The 19,893-nt window shown below is 36.3% G+C and overlaps 6 protein-coding genes across 6 annotated transcripts; 2 read left to right on the top strand and 4 right to left on the bottom strand.

The window, feature by feature from the left end:
• Window positions 1-161: 161 nt before the first annotated feature.
• EV154DRAFT_554776 (uncharacterized protein) lies at window positions 162-677 on the top strand. Its single transcript, XM_051605229.1, has one exon. The coding sequence runs from the start codon at window positions 174-176 to the stop codon at window positions 543-545; it is 372 nt and encodes a 123-aa protein (XP_051453667.1). The 5' UTR covers window positions 162-173; the 3' UTR covers window positions 546-677.
• Window positions 678-1,081: 404 nt separating this feature from the next.
• Window positions 1,082-5,415, bottom strand: EV154DRAFT_24362 (phosphoribosylformylglycinamidine synthase). The gene is made up of 2 exons (XM_051594561.1): window positions 4,412-5,415; window positions 1,082-4,352 (listed from the first exon to the last, which is right to left on the bottom strand). Exons 1-2 carry the CDS (start codon window positions 5,396-5,398, stop codon window positions 1,260-1,262), a joined length of 4,080 nt encoding a protein of 1,359 aa, XP_051453666.1. The 5' UTR covers window positions 5,399-5,415; the 3' UTR covers window positions 1,082-1,259.
• A 1,198-nt stretch (window positions 5,416-6,613) lies between these two features.
• Window positions 6,614-11,320, top strand: EV154DRAFT_24299 (putative dicer-like protein). Its single transcript, XM_051594556.1, has 7 exons — window positions 6,614-6,912; window positions 6,977-7,204; window positions 7,263-7,435; window positions 7,496-8,278; window positions 8,345-9,855; window positions 9,927-10,956; window positions 11,014-11,320. Exons 1-7 carry the CDS (start codon window positions 6,637-6,639, stop codon window positions 11,192-11,194), a joined length of 4,182 nt encoding a protein of 1,393 aa, XP_051453665.1. The 5' UTR covers window positions 6,614-6,636; the 3' UTR covers window positions 11,195-11,320.
• A 123-nt stretch (window positions 11,321-11,443) lies between these two features.
• EV154DRAFT_427717 (uncharacterized protein) lies at window positions 11,444-12,283 on the bottom strand (the record flags this gene model as incomplete). Its single annotated transcript, XM_051596371.1, has 2 exons — window positions 11,444-11,950; window positions 12,008-12,283. 2 exons carry the CDS (start codon window positions 12,281-12,283, stop codon window positions 11,444-11,446), a joined length of 783 nt encoding a protein of 260 aa, XP_051453664.1.
• Window positions 12,284-18,294: 6,011 nt separating this feature from the next.
• EV154DRAFT_521738 (uncharacterized protein) lies at window positions 18,295-18,944 on the bottom strand. The gene is made up of 2 exons (XM_051602930.1): window positions 18,781-18,944; window positions 18,295-18,724 (listed from the first exon to the last, which is right to left on the bottom strand). Exons 1-2 carry the CDS (start codon window positions 18,885-18,887, stop codon window positions 18,349-18,351), a joined length of 483 nt encoding a protein of 160 aa, XP_051453663.1. The 5' UTR covers window positions 18,888-18,944; the 3' UTR covers window positions 18,295-18,348.
• Window positions 18,945-19,014: 70 nt separating this feature from the next.
• Window positions 19,015-19,602, bottom strand: EV154DRAFT_427647 (uncharacterized protein; the record flags this gene model as incomplete). Its single annotated transcript, XM_051596368.1, has 1 exon — window positions 19,015-19,602. The coding sequence occupies one exon, from the start codon at window positions 19,600-19,602 to the stop codon at window positions 19,015-19,017; it is 588 nt and encodes a 195-aa protein (XP_051453662.1).
• Window positions 19,603-19,893: the final 291 nt, after the last annotated feature.

Genomic DNA, 19,893 nt, shown 5'->3' with positions numbered 1-19,893 from the left:
ATGTCCTCTTGAATATCAAGAATTCCACTAATACATATGAAAGACAGCATACTGTACACCTTCATCAATGTTATGCCTATGACTGTCAGTGAATTTGATATATAAATTCAGTCTTCTGGACTTTTTTTTTTTTTTTTTTTTTTTTTCTTCCTCTTCTTTTAAAAGAGAGTACGATGTCAAATAAGGATAATAAGATTAAAAAAAAGCAAACGGAGAAATCTGAAAGAAAATTGGTCAAGAGAAAAATGTATTGGGTTATGGCTTTGGTCAATGTCAACGGAGAAAAGAGAAGATATGCTTTTACGACCGATGAAGATGTATCGTATAAGCTGCTTTGGGAAAAAATAACCTTGATACTTGGAGCTGATGTTCGTGAAATCACTTATTCTCGTGGTCATAACTGCTCTCATGTACTGATTAACAGTGATGAATCTTTATCTTTAGCACTTGAGTACATGGAAGAAAAACGTTTCAATTATAAATTTGGGATAGAAATATGTGTGGATTATTTTAATAATTGTTCAAAAATGAAGAATAACAAGTAATCATTATAGTACTGACATTCTAACACCAAATAAAAAATAGCATGGAAGATGTTCTTACAATAAAGCTCATACTTGCGTATCAATCCCAAACGTATCTATGAATGTGCCCACTATGTGTATTTCTAATTATGGGTAATTATGTAATAAAACTGTTTGAGGAGCAATAGTAACTTCTGCCCACGTTTTTCTTGGCTGCGTTGTGTGGCTATAACTGAGGCAAAAAGGGTTTGCATCAAAAGATATAATACGCTATACGGCCTCATTCATTTGACTGTAGGCTACTTGTTTAATCAATTGATCAGATCTTTGATCTTACATGCATGATGTTCGTATGAGAGATGATTTAGATCATGTTTGTTTATTTATCACAGACCGCTAAGATGACGATATTTTTTGTTTCATAATTAGGCGTGCAATAAATAGTAGATTACTATTACTCGAATTTAATTAGCAACACTGTTTATATAGATTGCTGATATCAGTGGCATGATTATCTGAAAACCTTTAACTTTTAGATCTAAAAACATCCTTATTGAATTCAACGTTTTTTTTTTTTTTTATTTGCAATGATGGTGTCTTTTCTTTTCTTTTTGGTAAATATGTATATGAAAGCGGAGCAATTAAATGATTTTCGACAGCGAATTTTATGTAATATGAAAAGAGAAATATAATAAATGTGTTTTTTTTGTACAGAGATAAATAATGAAAGGTCTTTTAATAGTTCTCACCAACCCAGTCACGAGCATTACGGAACATCTTCAACCAGGGACCGACTTGACCCCAGTTCTCCTCAGCAGGATACCAAGAGTTACTTTCCTTTAATACGACACGTTCAGGATGAGGCATCATACTTAAAACACGGCCGTTAGGTGTTGTAATAGCGGCGATACCACGGGGTGATCCGTTAGGATTGGCAGGGTATTGTTGCGTGACATTACCATAATTATCGACATAGGAAGTGGCAGCCAAATTTTCGATTTGGAATTGCTGCATCTCTTGTTCGTTATTGAAGGTGGCTCTACCTTCACCATGTGCAACAGCAATAGGTAAAATGGAGCCTTCCATACCCTTAAAGAAGATACTTTGAGTGTTGGCTTCAATCTTGACTAATGAAGTACGACCTTCAAATTGTTCGGATTCATTACGAGCAAAACGAGGCCAGTTATTAGCACCAGGAATTAATTCGGCCAATTGACTCAAGAATTGACAACCGTTGCAGACACCTAATGAGAAAGTGTTGTCACGAGCAAAGAAATCTTCGAATTCAGTACGGGCGCGACTGTTCAACAAAATCGTACGAGCCCAACCAGAACCAGCACCGAGCACATCACCATAAGAGAAACCACCACAGGCAGCAATACCAATGAAGTCCTTCAAACTAACTTGTCCAGATATAATATCAGTCATATGAACATCAACACTTTCGAACCCTGCTAAATGGAAAGCAAAAGCCATTTCAATTTGTCCGTTTACACCTTGATCACGAAGAATGGCAACCTTGGGACGACCACCGTTGGGGGTGTTGATAGCAAGTTGTTCTGAGGGTTCAAATGTTAATTGATATTGAAGACCAGGGTCACTTGTATCTAAAACAGCATCGTATTCTTGTTGAGCACAGAGAGCATTATCACGAGCAGATTGCATCAAATATGAAGTTTTACTCCAAGCACGGAAAAGATCTACACGAGAAGCGTTGTAAACAGAGTCACCACCAAGCTTGAAAGTGATGTTATCTTTGGTGTCGTGTTCACTGACGGTACCAATCTTGCGCAAATTGTTGGTGGGAATACCACATTCGGTCATCAAGTTAACAAATTCTTCATAACGAGCAGATTCGATTTGAACAACAGCACCTAATTCTTCATTGTAAAGAGAGGAGACGACATCGCCCTCATTGGTGATATCATCCAAATTCACAACGGCTCCAACATGACCAGCAAAACACATTTCAACAACTGTAGCAAATAAACCACCATCAGATCTATCGTGGTAAGCTAATACAAGAGGTTCGGCGCCTTCAACCTGTTTTGCCTTTTGCATAGCGTTAAAGAAATCTCTCAACAAAATAGCATCCTCGACATCAGGTGCCTCAGTACCAATCTCCTTGAAAACTTGTGTAATAGCAGAACCACCTAAACGCTGCTTACCGTTAGCCAAATCGATTAAAATAAGTTCGGTATTAGGCTTGTTGATAAGTTGAGGTGTGAATGTAGTGTGGTTGTTGACAACGGTTCCAAAAGCAGTAATGATCAATGAAAGAGGAGCAGTGACCTCGTTGGAACGACCTCCTTCGCTCCATTTCATCTTCATAGACATAGAATCCTTACCAACAGGAATAGCAATACCCAATTTAGGACAAAGGTCGATACCAATAGCTTGGACAGCTTCATAGAGACCAGCTCCTTCGCCATCATGATCAGCAGCACACATCCAGTTAGCAGACATGATGACATCCTTAATATCACCAACATGAGCAGCAGCTAAATTAGTCAAAGATTCACCGACAGCCATACGAGCAGAAGCAGCCTGAGACAATAAAGCAATAGGAGTACGCTCACCCATAGCCATAGCCTCACCGGTCATGATGTCAAGGCCCAAAGAAGATGTAGTGACAGCAACGTCAGCTACAGGTACTTGCCAGGGACCAACAAGTTGATCACGAGCAACCATAGCAGTAATTGAACGATCACCGATGGTAATTAAGAAAGACTTAGAAGCAACAGAAGGCAATTGAAGGACACGAGAAGCGGCTTCAGAAAGAACATCATGTTGACCGGGTAAATAAGATTCCAAAGAAGTATCAAACTCTCTTCTGTAAGGAGTTTCTGTCACAGCTTGACGGGACATCTTGGGAGGCTTACCAAACAAAACAGGCATAGGCAAATCAATAGGGACGTTATTCAAAAGAGGATCTTTCACAACAAGACGCTTATCAGCAGTAGCAACACCAACAACAGCGTAGGGACAACGTTCACGAGCACAGAATGACTCAAATTGAACAATCTTGGACGGGGCAATAGCCAAAACATAACGCTCTTGAGATTCGTTACACCAAATAGCCATAGGAGACATGGATGCATCGTCACAAGGAATCTTACGTAAATCGATGGTAGCGCCGAGGTCACTATCATGGACAATTTCAGGCAAAGCATTAGAAAGACCACCAGCACCAACATCATGAATAGATTCAATAGGAGTCTCATCCCCAAGGGCAGTACAAGCATCAATAACTTGTTGTGCACGACGTTCCATTTCAGGATTCTCACGTTGAACAGATGCAAAATCTAAATCAGCACTAGATTGACCAGATGCCATAGAAGAAGCGGCACCACCACCCAAACCAATCAACATACCAGGACCACCAAGAACAACAAGATGGGCTCCAGGATTGATAGGCTTCTTAAAGACATGAGCAGGACGAACTGTACCAACACCACCAGCAATCATGATGGGCTTATGGTAGCCACGAACTTCAGTAGTATCATCAGTCACAGGCACGGTCTCAGCAAATGTACGGAAATAACCAGTCAAACAAGGACGACCGAATTCGTTATTAAATGCTGCTCCACCAAGGGGTGCTTCCATCATAATGTCATATGCAGAAGCAACATGGCTAGGCTTACCAAAATCTGTTTCCCAAGGTTGCACGTTATCAGGGATGAGCAAATTAGAAGTTGTAAAACCGACAAGACCGGCTTTAGGCTTGGATCCTTGACCCACAGCTCCTTCATCGCGAATCTCTCCACCTGAACCTGTGGATGCACCAGGGAAAGGTGATACAGCAGTGGGATGGTTATGAGTTTCAACCTTAAAAAAGAAACCCACGTTAAAAAAAAAATCCCGTGACACATCTGTCAAATATTTACCTTAGCCAGATAATGGACATCCTCTTCATAATGTTCATAAGTATTAGCTTGAGTTGCGTTGGGGGCAAATCGGGTAGCTCTGAAACCCTTCAAGACAGCAGCATTATCAGAGTAGGCAGAAAGTGTAGAATCAGGGTTCAACTTGTGAGTATTTCTAATCATTGCAAAGAGAGAATGAGGTTTTAATTCACCATCGATAGTCCAATCGGCACCGAAGATCTTGTGACGACAATGTTCAGAATTGACTTGGGCAAACATAAAAAGTTCGACATCGGTTGGATTTCTTTGAAGTCCGCTTTGTCCATCTTGACCGACAAAAGCGTCAATCAAATAATCGATTTCATCGTTAGCTAAAGCCAAACCTAAAGTTTTGTTTGCAACCGCTAATTTCTCACGAGCATGTTCACCAGAGACAGATTGTGTTAATAAATCAACGACAGTTAAAGGACCAGGAGCGCCATGGTGAAATACTGATTCAGAAGCAGGAATGATTGTCGATACATTTTGAGTCATACGATCATGAATTAAATCTTGGATGGATTCGATCTCTTGCTTGGTCAATTGGGATCCGTCAGATTTCACAACACGATAAGCAATACCGCGTTCAATACGTTCGACATTATCATAAAGATTACAGAGATGGGCAATATTTGTAGCTTTGGATGACCAAGGGGAAATGGTACCGGGGCGAGGAACGACAAGAGCGATTGTGGCATCCAAAGGTTGATGATTAGTGCTTAAGAACTTGACAATAGATTCAATTTCTTCAATATCGATGGGGTTGTAACCGTAAGTAAGTAACTGGCGTAAAATCTGTCCAGGTTGTAAATGTTCACTTAAACTTCCTTCTTGGCCTGTACGCGCTTGAACAAAATGAATGTGAATAGCTGAAATAGATTCTGCTAAGGGCACAGTCTTTTGAATATATTTTAAAAGACTCGTACTCTTAAACGCTGAAAGAGCAGAAGTACCAGGAATAACCAACATTTTTTTTTTGAAATAAAGAGAAATGAAAAAAAAATAACGGAAATTATGTGCATTTTTAAAAAGAGCGGCTTCCAATTTTTCTTTTCCCGCAAAATCTATCTAAAATTTAAACAAGTCCCCAATGACTCAAAGATGATGGCACAAAAAAAATGGGAGTCAGAGATTTCGAATGACTATTCCTATTGCAGTTGATTGAAAGTCACACAACGTTGTTATTGATGTACATTACTCGTTGCTTACGCATCCATTTGTTAACTTTCATAACACGAACAAATTTATGTTATGATATTTCTCGAGTCTTATGACTGTCAGGATAATGTAAATGTGATACGTCTTTATAAATACATAGATCGATAGTTGCTGTTTGATCCCCCAAAATGAGAGTCCGTCTTAGGTTAAATCTTTAATGTTCAGAAGATCTCACAGAAGTCTTTCATCTCCTTTCACGTATAAAATTGTACGATTTATGCTGTGAGTATAGGTGTGTCTTCTCAAGCGCTCAATCCCATTACAGTCGGGGTGTAAAAATAAATATACTTGACTCTTCTGCCATGACGAGTTTATGGCGTAATCGTATTGAAGTAAGCTAGACACGATTGAAAAACTGACGTGATTTTGTTTGATACAATCGCCGTAAAAAATTATATACTTGGAAGGACAGCAATTGCATTACATTAGTATGTTTAATAACGTAGACATACCTATTTTTGCAGCTGCCATTGACAATGATCAAAGCTATTGTCGTCCCATGCAACATTGATTTATCTCCGATAACATTCTATTATCTGAAGTTCTTATTGATAAATTACTGAAGTTCTTATTGATAAATTACAATGTAAATGCAGCAGATATTTGACACATAGCCGCTAGCCAATCATCCCTCATGTTTGTGAAGAAAGAGTATAAAATAATTTTCCCTTTAGGTGAAATGTCCCAGTTTAATATACTTGCCTGTTAGCGCGATATGACAAATACTTACTGGCTCGCTCCAAGTAAACTGACTTCACATGTCTAGAGATGATTGGCACAGCCTTCGATCAGGTATACAAGATTAAAGACAGGTTCGAGTTCCGGTGGCATTCAGGAATTGTTCTCCATCCGCTAAAAAAAAAAAAAAAATAGGAAACACAAACTAACAAAACCCTTTACTGCTTTGGGAATCATAAAAGTCACAGGCTGATATTAGAGGAGATCAAACTTGTTTTATTTTCTTTATTTCTTTCTGTAACTTTAGCTAAATGAATTACCTGGAGGAAGCATTTGCAAACCTGAAATTAGATCAAGTTGAGGAATTAAACCAACGAGCACAAGAAGAGTCGGTCGAGACGAAACCTACTGCTTCTCCATCGTTAACACCGAGAGAATACCAATATGAGATTTTTAAAGAAGCTGTGAAACAAAATACAATCGCTGTATTAGATACGGGAGCAGGGAAGACGTTGATTTCAGTCATGCTTATCAAACACATGAGAGCTATCGAAAATGAAAAGTATCGTGCCTCTTCAACCTATAAGGTATATAATCGAATTTGAGTTTCGAAAGGATGGTATTTGTATTTATTTGACTTGACCTGTATAGCGTAAGATCACATTCTTTTTGGTTGAAAGGGTTCCGCTTGTTTTCCAGCAAGCAAGTGTGTTGGAAGCCAATTGCGATGCTCGTATTGAAAAATTATGCGGAGAAATGAATGTAGATGTGTGGTCACTCGAAAAATGGCGGTCCATACTGGACAATGTCGATATTTGTGTAATGACCGCACAGATCTTTTTGGATATTTTGCAACGAGCTTTCCTGTCCCTTGATGAAGTAAACATAAATATAACGTTTATTAATCAAGATTTATTGACAACAGTTCATATATTAGGTAAACCTGTTGATATTCGATGAATGTCATCATGCTGTAAAGAATCATGCTTTTAATCTCATCATGTATCAATTTTACCACTCCATCGTAGCTCCACATATATTACCAAAAGTGTTTGGCATGACGGCCTCGCCCGTTTTTTCAACAAAAAAAGACATTTACACAAGCATTAGGCACGTATTATGAATTCACTAATCCTTATACATCAACTCATAATATTTTTATTATTACAGTGTATTGGAAACTAATCTCGATTGTAAAGTCTATACTGCGAAGAACACTTTAGAATTGAGAAGTGCAATTAAAAAAGCTTCTGAACCTGTTATTTACTACTCCATGTCAGTAATTGATGATTTACCCCCACAGGTACCTAACTCTAAAGAAAAGCAATCTGTCCCATTACGCTACAATGGAAGAACCGTGTTGACTACATTGATTGATAGTAGAATCCGAAAGGTATATGGCTACGACAATTGTTTGTCTGTTATAGATTACATTTCCAATAATTTGGGGCCCTGGTGCTCTGATAAACTATGGAGAGAAATGCTACAGGGAGCTCATATACATGGTCTATATACAGACAGTTATGCACCACATCGCTGCCTCTCTTTAGAGGATTCTGACTTGGTAAAACAAGCTTACGAATTATGTACACCAGTTACTCCTAATCCGGATATACGAAATGAACGTCTGTTCACACCAAAAGCTAAAGAATTAATCAACTGTCTAAGAGCCATTCATATCCAACCCAATTTCTGCGGCATCATTTTCGTTGAAAGAAGGCATACAGCAAAATCGATCAAAATTTTAATAGATGCCTTAGATGTCTTCAAAGATACGATTCGTTGCGATATCCTGATCGGGCATGGTGGCTCAAGTCGTGGTGATGTGCGCATGAAATTCCATGATCAAATTTCTGTAATCCAAAAATTCAGAACAGGCGAATTGAACCTTCTTGTTGCTACAAGTGTAGCCGAAGAAGGTCTAGATATCCAATCCTGTAATTACGTTATTAGGTAATACAATATTATTCTTTTCGAATAAGAAAACAAAGTAATACATTTTATTAACACTTGTTATAGATTTGATTTGTTCAAGACTTTACCTGCGTACATACAATCACGCGGAAGAGCTCGATGTAAGAATTCTAAGTATATCCTGATGATTAACTCTCTCAATCCAAAAGAGATGAATCTATTAAACAAATTTAAGTTACAAGAAGATCAAATGAAACAACTATGCAATTTATTACCAGAAGAACGCAACGTTGCTCGACTATTTGACACAGGAGAAGATATAAATACTGAGCTAATTAAGCAGACATCAATGGAAGAACATTTACGAGGAGCCTATAAAATTCCCAAAACAAATGCTCTTTTGACACTCTCTGGTGCAATTGCGCTCGTCTATCATTATTGTGCTACTTTACCATCCGATGAATTCTGCCAGTTTAAGCCTGTATATCGGTTTGAAAAAGTTTCGTCTGACGACGAAAATCCTTTATTTCGTTGTATCTTAACGTTACCCATTAACTCGGTACAGCAACAATTCGAAAGCTATGACGCTTCTAGAGATAGTGTCAAGAAGAAGATCTCTTTGGAAGCTTGTGTTGCGTTACACAAAACTGGTGCCATTGACGACAATCTTGTGCCAGTCAATAAAAAAATCAAATTGAAAATAATTTCACAAGAAAGAGATGAGGACGGTAAACAAGTCGGTAGCCGCGGTCGAGAGAATGTATATTGTAAAAAGATTCCATCTTTCTATACCAGATCTATTAGGGAAGAACTTTCATTATCTCCATACTACATTGCGTTTATCGAAGTAGTAGATGACCCAAATTATCGCAAACTATGCTTGATTACAAAAAGTCCTATACCTGTTATTTCGAATATAATGTTATCCGATGGTAGCCAAGTATGCATAACCACTGTAACAAGATTTATATTTCAAAAGATGCAGCAAGTGGAGCTACTGGCAGACTATATGCTTGCAGTAACCAGATCTGTTACCAACAAAGAGTTCACCTGCCCTCGAAAAGATGTTCCATATTTCATTGTCCCGCTTGAAAAAAACAACCAGGCTTTTGATTGGAAGGAGATGAAAAGGTCAATTGAAAACAAAAAAACACCTTTGGATCCTTCGTGTAAAGATGCCATTGTCTATGATTCCAGTAGTGGCAAGCAGTATTTTGCAAACGAGTTTGAAAGAAGTCTCACACCCAACTCAATCGTACCAGAGAAGGAATATTCCTTCATTGACTATTACAAAAATAAGTACGGTATAACAATTAAAGACTTAAACCAACCTTTATTATCTGCAAAGAGGATACTCAGAAACAAACCAGAAGAGGAACAAAAAACATGTTATCTTATACCAGAATTGTGCCAAGTGCATTCAATCAGTGCAAGTGTCTACCGTAGTTTAGAGATACTTCCTATTATTACATCACATATCGATATCATGTTAACTGCTCAAGATGTGAAGCAATTGCTAAAATTGAATATGGTAAAGGATTCGCTTATGGCGGAAGCATACATTGCTTCATCTGCTGATTTAGACAGAAGCTATCAAAGACTCGAATTCTTGGGGGGTAAAGAAAGACGCACTAATTATTTTATATGATTTAACTAAGCCCTTTTTTTTTCAAAAAATTTCTCATAGATTCCGTGCTCAAATTAATCTCATCGACACTTGTATTTACACAAAACGTGCATAGTAATGAAGACGCATTGACTGAATCTCGCATATCGATGATTAGTAACAAAGCGTTATTTGAAACGGCGAAAAAACTAAAGCTTTATCAATACATTTACAGCCAGCATGTTAGTCGTCGATTTTGGCGCCCACCTCATTTCAAAACCGATTCAGATAGTGAACAAATGACAAAAAGTATGAACTTCCATAAACTATCGGACAAGACGCTAGCGGATATTATTGAATCTACTTTGGGAGCAGCATATCATAGTGATTCGTCATTGTCTGTAGCTTTACATGCAGCTATTCAATTAGGTGTTCCCCTGCACAATGTCCGCGTTTGGTCGGACTTTCACAAGACCTTTCAGAGACCTTTGTCACGCTACGATGCGACGTTACGAGAAGTGGATGTCCAACGTGTCACTGATATTATTGGGTATCAATTCAAGGATTCATCATTGCTTGTTGAAGCGCTTACTCATGCTAGTGTACCAGTATCTTCTGTACCATGTTATCAACGTCTGGAATTTCTTGGTGATGCTGTACTTGATTTTTGCGTAACCATTTATTTGTTTCGAAAGTATGGTACCGCACCACCGGGTCAACTTCATAATCTCCGGAAATCCAGTGTCAACAACAACATTTTAAGTGTCCTATGCGTTAATTTGAAGTTACATGGCCATATCCGACACGCATCTGATTATCTTGTATCTGAAATAAAGTATTTCGTTGAACAATTAGAGAATGCAATGGACACAAATGGCGAGTATTGGTTGGATTTCTATCCACCCAAAGTATTGTCAGATGTAATTGAAAGTTTGATTGGTGCTGTCTATACGGACTGTGGTTTTAAAGTCGAGCCGGTGATTAACCTAATTGAGAGGTGGTTGGAACCATTATTAGAGGAGCATATTTCTTTGGAATTGATACAAACGCATCCAGTTGAAAAACTAAAATGTTTGGCACAAGCGTATGGATGTAATCAATGTGAAACAAGGTAGCGAGAAGAAGTAAAAGCCGATAAAATCGTATATTAAACTAATTAATTGGATAGGAATATTACCCAGCCCAATGGTCCACAAAAATCTGTTGTATTTATTCATGAGAAAGCATTTACCAGCGGATCAGGATTTAATACGAGAGAGGCTCGAAAGCAAGCAGCGACACGAGCTTGTGAATTATTGACAAATGAGACATTCGCTCAATATTGCAATTGCAGGACCCCTTCATATTGACTTTTAAAATTTGTGCACGGGTTTTCATAAGTTTTTTTTTTTTTTTTAATCTCAAAACTTGTTTACGATTGGTAACACTATGGTAATATAATATCTTTTATTTCATTTTCGTGCCCGCATTTTTTTTTTAAATTGTGTATCACATTTCCCAGATAATAAAGTTCATATTTTGTGCTTATAATTTATATACATATATATAATGATCGAATGACGAAAGATTTGTAAACATATATGCATAATAGATGATTTTTAATGAAATTGTTGTTGTTGCATAATTTGGAATTGTTGATATGTTTGTTGGGGAGGATAATTTGGCTGGAACTGTTGTTGCGGAGGGATAATGTGTTGCGGAGGGGCAATACGGTGCTGTTGTGCGGAAGCCATGTGCGGAGGGGCAATATGATGCTGTTGCGGGGGGACAACATGCTGCTGCCGCTGTTGTTGTTGTTGTTGTTGTTGAGGCTGTTGCTGGGGGATGATATGCTGTTGTTGCGGGGGAGCGATATGTAAAGGAGGGGTGATCTGCTGCTGCTGAGTAGGTGGTGGGCAATGTGCTGTATTATGCTGTATTTGCCTTTGTGGTATTGCACGATTATGCTCGACAGCAGAAGGATATTGAGCGGTCAATAAGGTGGGATCTAGTTCGGTACTAGAGGAACTTATGACGCTGTTCCTGTTTCTCGCATTAAGCTGCGCTTTCGTTTTTCTTAATTGTTTTCTAAGCTCTTTAAATTCAATGGGTAATCGTTTTGGACCCTGATCAAAGGATTAGAGATAAAAAGGTAGAAAATGATTATTGGATTGGTACCTTACATGTTCTTGCATGGATATATGTGCATTTAAATGGTTCAATGTGCCATAAGATTTGGTACAGTTATAAAAATTACATTGATATAGTCTTTCAATTTCATTAAATTTTCTTCTGGGTCTCTTTTGCTGAAATACGCTTTCAAGTGGCATAAATGAATAGATTCGATTTTGTTCTTGTTCTTCGAAAGGAGGGTAGTAGGCAGGCGTGGGTGGTTGATAGGTATTAGGTCTATGATAATACTCAATAGAACTATTGTCAGCCACACTATTATAATCCATTTGCCTAGTATCATTAGAGTTCTTATTCGGTACTAGCCGATCTAACGGGGGTAATGATCGCATATATTCCGTAGGTTGCTGATACATGATAAAATCATTTTGCGGTCCTGGTTTCTTCTCTTTCTGTTGCTGTTCTGGTTTCGATGTATCCATCTAGAAAGAAAGGAAAAAAAGAAAGAGAAAGAGAAGCAAAATAAAAATAAATTATATTGGCGTTCTTATTACGCAAAAAAAAAAAAAAAAAAAAAAAAAAAAAAAAACTAGACTTTACCCTTTTTGATTATATTCTTGGACTGGGTCTTTTTTTTTTAATATACGATAAAATGGTCGATCTCTGCGTAATACAAGTAAAAAAAAAAAAGACTTTTTTATACCCTGCCATTTCTGGTAAAGGGAGATTGCTACCTTGAAGCCTTTGCATGTAGAATAAACAGCACACGTGTTTGTCAAAGAGTAAAACCTCTTGAAAAACTGAAATGGAACAACAAGCGGAAGAGAAGACAAGAATGTGAGTGAAAATAAATCCAACAAATTTATATACATGTACTTTTGTTCAGGGATGTGAAACCGCATACTAAAAGGCAAGGCATTTCAGGAGTTCTCTTAGTATTGGATTGTGACATTAGATGGATATACCTGATTAATTCGAGTACAATGTGCTTTGGTGTATAGAATATACTAGAATGCGGATATTATAGTACCTACTGTAAAGTTTGATACAATACCCATTGTCTCGTAAGATAAGACGGGTTTTATTAGTCATCATCGTGTATTATATCAATAGTGTTTATTGTTTGATCACACTGTTTCTTGCGCCTTGTTAAACATTGGCTTCATGTGTCGATCACACGATTTAAAAATATAAGATTTGGTTAGTTTGTTGTGCTCTCCGGAGCGGAAAATCTCATGTAACAGTGACAATAATGCAAAGCGGAAGATCTGATCTTCAGGCAATTCAAGGTATCATTTATAATAATATCTTGGCATAAATAAAAATAATTTTCGTTGTTTGATTAAATAGATTAAAGCTATTTCAGCGTTTAACAATTAAATTTGATGATAACAAAGAGAAAAGGGCAATATTCTTGATCATGTTTTTTGTCGAGAAGATCCCATTTGAAAATGACGTTTATCGCCCCACGCACCCCCCTTATTGGCATTGTGTAATTTCGCAGATGACTCTATTTATTCCCGGTTTATTTTGCCGTTTTTGTTACTATTTTTAGGATTTTCTGCGCGAGGCTTTGAGGGACATATTTTCAATCAATAATACAAATGTTAAATGCTTTTATCAGCCGGAGCTGATTGCTATGTGGGAAGACATATGCATTTATTCTACATTAGGATAAATGATTTTAGTAATTTCATTGTCTCCCCGTGACAACAATAAATAAGAATCCAGCATTTTCTTTTTTCTGGTAATTTCCCCCCTTTTTCTTTGAAGAAAAAGAAACAATTCTGTAACATGTGTAACTGTTTGTAAAGCAAAATGGTGCTAGTCTCAATTATTTGGTGCTAGTTGGGTGTCACAGGCATGTAGATTTAAATATATTTATGATGAATCATTCACTAATTTCTATATCCCTTTTCTTTTTGCCGTAACCAAGAGAATCATTTCACTTCTCTAACAAGATATATATATATATATATCATGTCGTAGCCAAGTGACGTGTTAAGAGTAAAAAACCTATTTAAAATAGACAGCGTTTACAAAAATAAAAATAAAAGACGAAAATAAGTGAGGATATTCAATCAAACCTTGATTACGTGCAACAATGTTGGCTGAGGTCAGAGTAAATAAGGTATATGGTATTTTCTGTAAACTCATAGTTGTATACACTACCTTCATTTAATTCGAATAAATTTATTTCCATACAACGACATAGATGATCGAATAATTTTAATCTTGAAAAGCATCACCACCAAAAAACGATAGTACTGTAACTGAATGCGTATGAGTGATATATGCTAACAATATATAAAAATAGATGAGCATATATATTCATCAGCTGGTATTATTATGACGTATGGGCTCATCAAAACACAAACCATCAATATTATTCACATATTCCATCGATTGTGAGCACAAGAGCTTTAATTCTTGGCTCAGGTAGCACCAATAGAGCATAATTCCCTTACACCGACTTATCGATCACCAAATAACTTTATTAGAAGACCCGTTAATAGACCGTCTTACCGTGAGTGGAATGCAGATGGAAATTTTATATTTTAAAATCTTCCTTTCTTTCGTTACCTCCATATTTTATGGATTATCTATTCTATCCAAGCTGATATAACAACAATACAGATATGGTGCTAACTTATAGTTTGATTTAGAACGAAATGAATCGAGTCGTCATGCCAATCAAGGACGCATTGGCACAAAAAGATGCCAGTCATAAGTCAAAATCTGGTAAGCTCAGGCTTAGGATAATCGCATTTTTTACATGGAATTACTTGTTTTTGGCTTTTTATATTAATCACAGCGAAAAATAGTAACAAGTATCTAACTTTTTTTTGTACCTCGCTCGAGTACATACGCGTACCGTAAAAAATTGTTAGTATTGATTTATCGCTAACAAGCCAATTGTTGGTATAAAATTGCATGCAACATGAGAGTTCTAAGAATAGATAGCCTACATTTTGGACGCGACAGATTTTTCTTAAATACCAAGTTAAGTACAAAAATCATCACTTTCATCAAACAGGATCCTATATTTTTCAAAGGAGTCTTCTGTAACCGGGCATAAATGTCTTGTGAAATTAAGTTTTTCAAGTGTTTAGAAACGAGTAAATGAAGGGGTTCCTAAGCGAAGGACTCTAGTGACAATAGACACAGTTATAAAAAATTGTAAAGAAAAGCATTACTGACACCTATCACAGGTTAGGTGCTCTATCTCATTCGCGATTATATATCTTCTGTTTATATTTTAATAACCCGAAGGTCTTAAAGAATATGCTCGTTGAGCTTTCCATATCATCATTATTATTGAGGAAATTTACCATTCATGTCTTTAAAATATCTGGCTGGAATATCATCTCTGTCAAACTCAATTGCCCCAAAGGTTATGTCTTTTGATTCTAGAAAATGACAAATTGGCTGCATTATTCTACCTCGCCCGTGCTAATTTGGCTGAGGATGTAGTAATCTTTATTTAAGTCTACTTATCTTTTATCAAAGATGACTTTATTGTACTCAACTCTTTTATATATTTAAGAAGAGGTAAACCTGACGTTTAAAACATTCGAACCCAATTCCAACTTCTTCATCTTGATTTTCCTAGAATTAAGAAAAGCCTTATACCCCCCTTGCATCACAATAATCACTTCCCCAAAAAGCAAAAAAAAAAAAGGATGATTGCCGTAATATGTAAATCCTTTTATTTTGTTTCTTTTTTTTTTCTTCCACGATAAAGTTTGTAAAAAAATGAACAAAGAAATAAGTTACTATAGTTAGTGACACGCTCATAATGTTTACACTCTAGGAAGTTGTTAAAGTATATGCTTCAATTCACACACACACAGTCGGTATCGACATACTTTAGAACGTCTTCTGTATTGTAATACTCACTTCTCGATGGTCATCCCTGGGGTAAAGAAACAAAAATGCTACAGTAAAGGAGAAAAATTATCAAGTTAAATAGGTATTATCCGGTGTCTTTCAGGCAATGAATTTAAACAATTTTTCTATCACTTACAATATCACCCTTTATTTCAGTACTTGGCTCTCTCTTGTTTATTATATGTTCTTATTTGCTATGTAAGTAACCCAATATTATTTTTTAATCACATTAGCGACGAGGCAGACTTGTGATATGCCAAATGTAATTTAAGATTGAGAACAATGAGGCTGTAGTGATTCAAAATATTCATTCTGTAATACGACATATGATTTGAGCTATTAGATATGCTACGACCCAGAGGTCCTTTTATATCAACGTCTCTTAAAGGCTAACAACAATTCATTTTCAGTATGTAGACCGTATTTTATTTGTGAAATAAATACAGGAATTATTATTGAAAGTAAGAAATTGACAACAGTTGCGGGAAGGAGAAGATCACCTTTACATATGTTGAAATGCAATACATTTTTGGCCATGTGTGCCGATTAATAATGTAACATTTAGCTCTTGCTTTTAAAACTGGTCAGACCACCCAGCTTGTTTTATTTTAAAAGTCGTTTCCCCAATAAATTGTTTACTACACCATTTGCTTAATGGTAAACCTTTTCTTCATCATTTATATTAACCTATTCTGGCCACTGTGGCTAGAGATTTTTAATAATCAGCATCGCAATTATTATTATTATTATTATAAAATGATAATCCGAAGTCTGCTTTAAAAAAAAATATGGTCTTATCAAAGATAAAACTCTGTGTAGTCAGTAGCGAATTCACCTCTGCAGATTATATCAGACATAAAAACGATTGATTAGTAATGAATAGAGCGTAAATTATTAAAAAAGTGTTGAAAATTTACTCGATTGCAAATAGAATCACACACTAGTTTAAATTATCTGCTTCACAAACAAACGATATTGTTATTCATGTTACAAGTCGTATATTGATTTCATAAGTTTACGTATACTTCTTGGTGCTACACTTTCATTTTGCTGAGTTGCAATTATGGAAACTTGTGATGTGTATACATTTTACCGTATCTTCAATAAACTTTAGCCTGCTCTTCTGCTACATTTTAATTATAGTTTATAAGTTCCTTGACTCGCTAACGTACAAAATGGTGTTTATCAAAACTTTTAAACTACATAAATCATGATATACCATTAATTACCGCATTTGGAAATCCCGTGAATATTACAAAAATAAATAATATCGTCTTACTGTGAGTAGATACAGATAGGCATTTGGTAGATATAAGTAAAACGTTTATTTAAATAAATGAGTTAAGCCACAATAGTCTATCCGCAAAACATTAATACGAGTTAGACCGAAACTATGCATATAAATAATATTTGCCCATTTTAACAAAACTGTCATTATGACAATAATCTAAGGAGGCAAACAAATACCATTTTTTTGATTTTAAGCGGAATTTGCCACACAAAATAGGGTGTGTTTAGCAGGGAAAAAAGTATACTAAGCTATAAACTCTTTAGTGGTTTTAAGCCTAAATTAAATAAGCTCAAACTCAGGCTGATACCATTTTCCACGTGGATTTACTTGCAATCAAACAGATAGAGACGTGTAAGACGGATACATGGGCTCAGCACTTCTTATGTTGTAAAACGGGGTATTTTTTAAGACGACAAGATTTATTAGCTCACAATTTTTTATAGTTACCTCGGGTACCAGCACCTTGGACCTAAACCATCCTAACGCTAAGCAGATTATTTTGGGATTTAATGCACTGACACGCTATTTGGTATGTTTATGCAAAATAACAGAAATTAAGTTTAGACTATTCCTTGTATGCGACGTGTTTTGTGGTCACAGATATACAAGACTTAAAAAAACAATAAGTTCATATGCCAAGACTTACAAGACGACGAACGATGGGTCATTACACAAAAAAAACCCATGACTGTATGTAGTTAAATTGATTGTCTTGTGCAATTACAGTTTTTCATGTGGTTCGTTTATAGATACAAGTGATCGACCTGTGAATAGTGACAATCAGCACAGCGCAAAATAGATTTGGCTCATATCGGACAAACAAGCTAAATTTAGCTTGTATAAATTGGGAAAAATCTGTACCAAACCATGTTTGGAAAACTTGGTGCCTAATGCAGCTGGAAATGAGGTGGGAAAGACGTGACTTGATGAGATGTCATACTGTACAATTCATAGATGACACTATTCAGTCAGTATGGATACGTAACTGGGAAGGTTAAATCCTTGAGAGTCTCACCCGTTTTTATTTCAATTCCTAATCAAAAAACGTATGAGGTCTGAGCTTGGAGTTCAAGTAGATCTAGGTTCTATTGCATAAGCCAAATGACAGCGGAAGTTATAAAATAAAAAATAAAAATTGATCGACAAGCTTCTATGAGATTTATGTGTGTGTAATTTTTATTTATTTAAATTCTAATGCCATGAGGGGGGATATTAACTATTTGAACAAGAAAATTTTTCAAGAGTAGGAAGAATCAATTCAGAATGAGGATCAAGATTTCCCATGTAATCAGATTGGGTATTTGTGGGTGTTAAAAGTGGAGATTGTAAGCCATTGGACGAGTTCTCTTCTGGTGTTAACAAGGGTGTGCTGTGTGTATTGGCAAGACTCTGAGCCAGCAGAGTTTCGTTAACATTTAACAGCGATTGAAGATATTCAGGTGAAGGACCTGTATTTTCTGATAACATATTGTTCATAAACGGGTGTGTTTTGTTTTCAATACACCTTGTTGTTGTCATTGCTATTGATTCCTCTGTTGTTGGAATGGTTGGAAGATCAAGAGAACCTAACCATCCGATGCCTGCACCACTACATAGACTCATTAGTTTCTAATAAATATTTTGTCGTATACTGTCAAGGCTTACCTTTCTTCCCATTCCTGACCCATCATTTGCATAACTTTTTCAAGTTTTTCACGTTGAACTTCTAATTCTTGGAGGTTTTTATCATAATCAAGTATAGTTTTATCCATCCGTGTGTGAATTTTTTTGAATAGAGAAAGAGAAAAATAGAAAAAAATAAAAGGGGCAAATAAACAAATTTTTATTGGAAGATGAAATAATAAAAAAAAAAAAAGTGACTTCTATTGGATATTATTTTTATTCAAGCAAACCAAGGAAGCCTTCTATCTGATTCCTATCCATATCGATCAACATGTTTGTTTCACCCCAATCTCTTCTTCTTCTCTGAATGGTTGGTTTACGCATTGTGACCGGTCTATTCTTGTTATGTAATTTAGCATATAATCCACAGGCGTTACAGATAGGTTCTCCATGTTCATTTTTACGCCATAATGGTGTTTTTGTTTGTTGACAATTTATGCATTCAATATTTGATTCGTCCATCATCTGTTGCTTTGGTGATGGTTGCCTTGGTGGCGGTGATGGTAAATTGACAACAAAGTTATTATATAATGGTTTCGAATGAATTAATTTATGTCGAACATGTAGCGGCCTGTGTGAACTGTATTGTTTGTAATATAATCCACATGCATTGCAAAGTGTTTGAGTCCTATCAGGTGTTCTACGCCATAGTGGGGTCTTGGTCACTTTACAGTTAAAACATTCTAAATATTTTTTGGGCTTAGAAATCTTGTTCGTTGCGACTCGGATAGGTAATGTACATTGCCCTGGTATTTGGACCTTTTTATTGTACGTCTTTTTCTTTATAATTGGCTGGATATCCATGTAATAAGGCGGACTATCACATCCAGATGAAATTGAGCTAGGTGAACTAGGCTGTTGATAAGTTGGGATAGGTGTTGCTAATAATTGTTCTAAAGATATATCCTTTGGTTCAAAATAAAAGTTGTGATTGAATAGATTGAACTGGTCTTGAAGTGAAAATTCTTCTTGGTAATAGCTATTGTAGTTCATACTAGTGGCTTTTTCTTTTTTAAATTCTTGGGTTTTAACTGGGTAGCGATATAAGTTTTTTGTTTCTCTCTTTCGGGTGCGGGTTTCTTTTATGATGTTCTT

Source organism: Mucor mucedo (genome assembly GCF_025094135.1).
Source record: "Mucor mucedo strain NRRL 3635 chromosome Unknown EV154scaffold_111, whole genome shotgun sequence".
Classification (NCBI taxonomy): Eukaryota; Fungi; Mucoromycota; class Mucoromycetes; order Mucorales; family Mucoraceae; genus Mucor; species Mucor mucedo.
The sequence above is the reverse complement of the archived record's forward strand: the minus strand, read 5'-3'. Positions and strand labels throughout refer to the sequence as shown.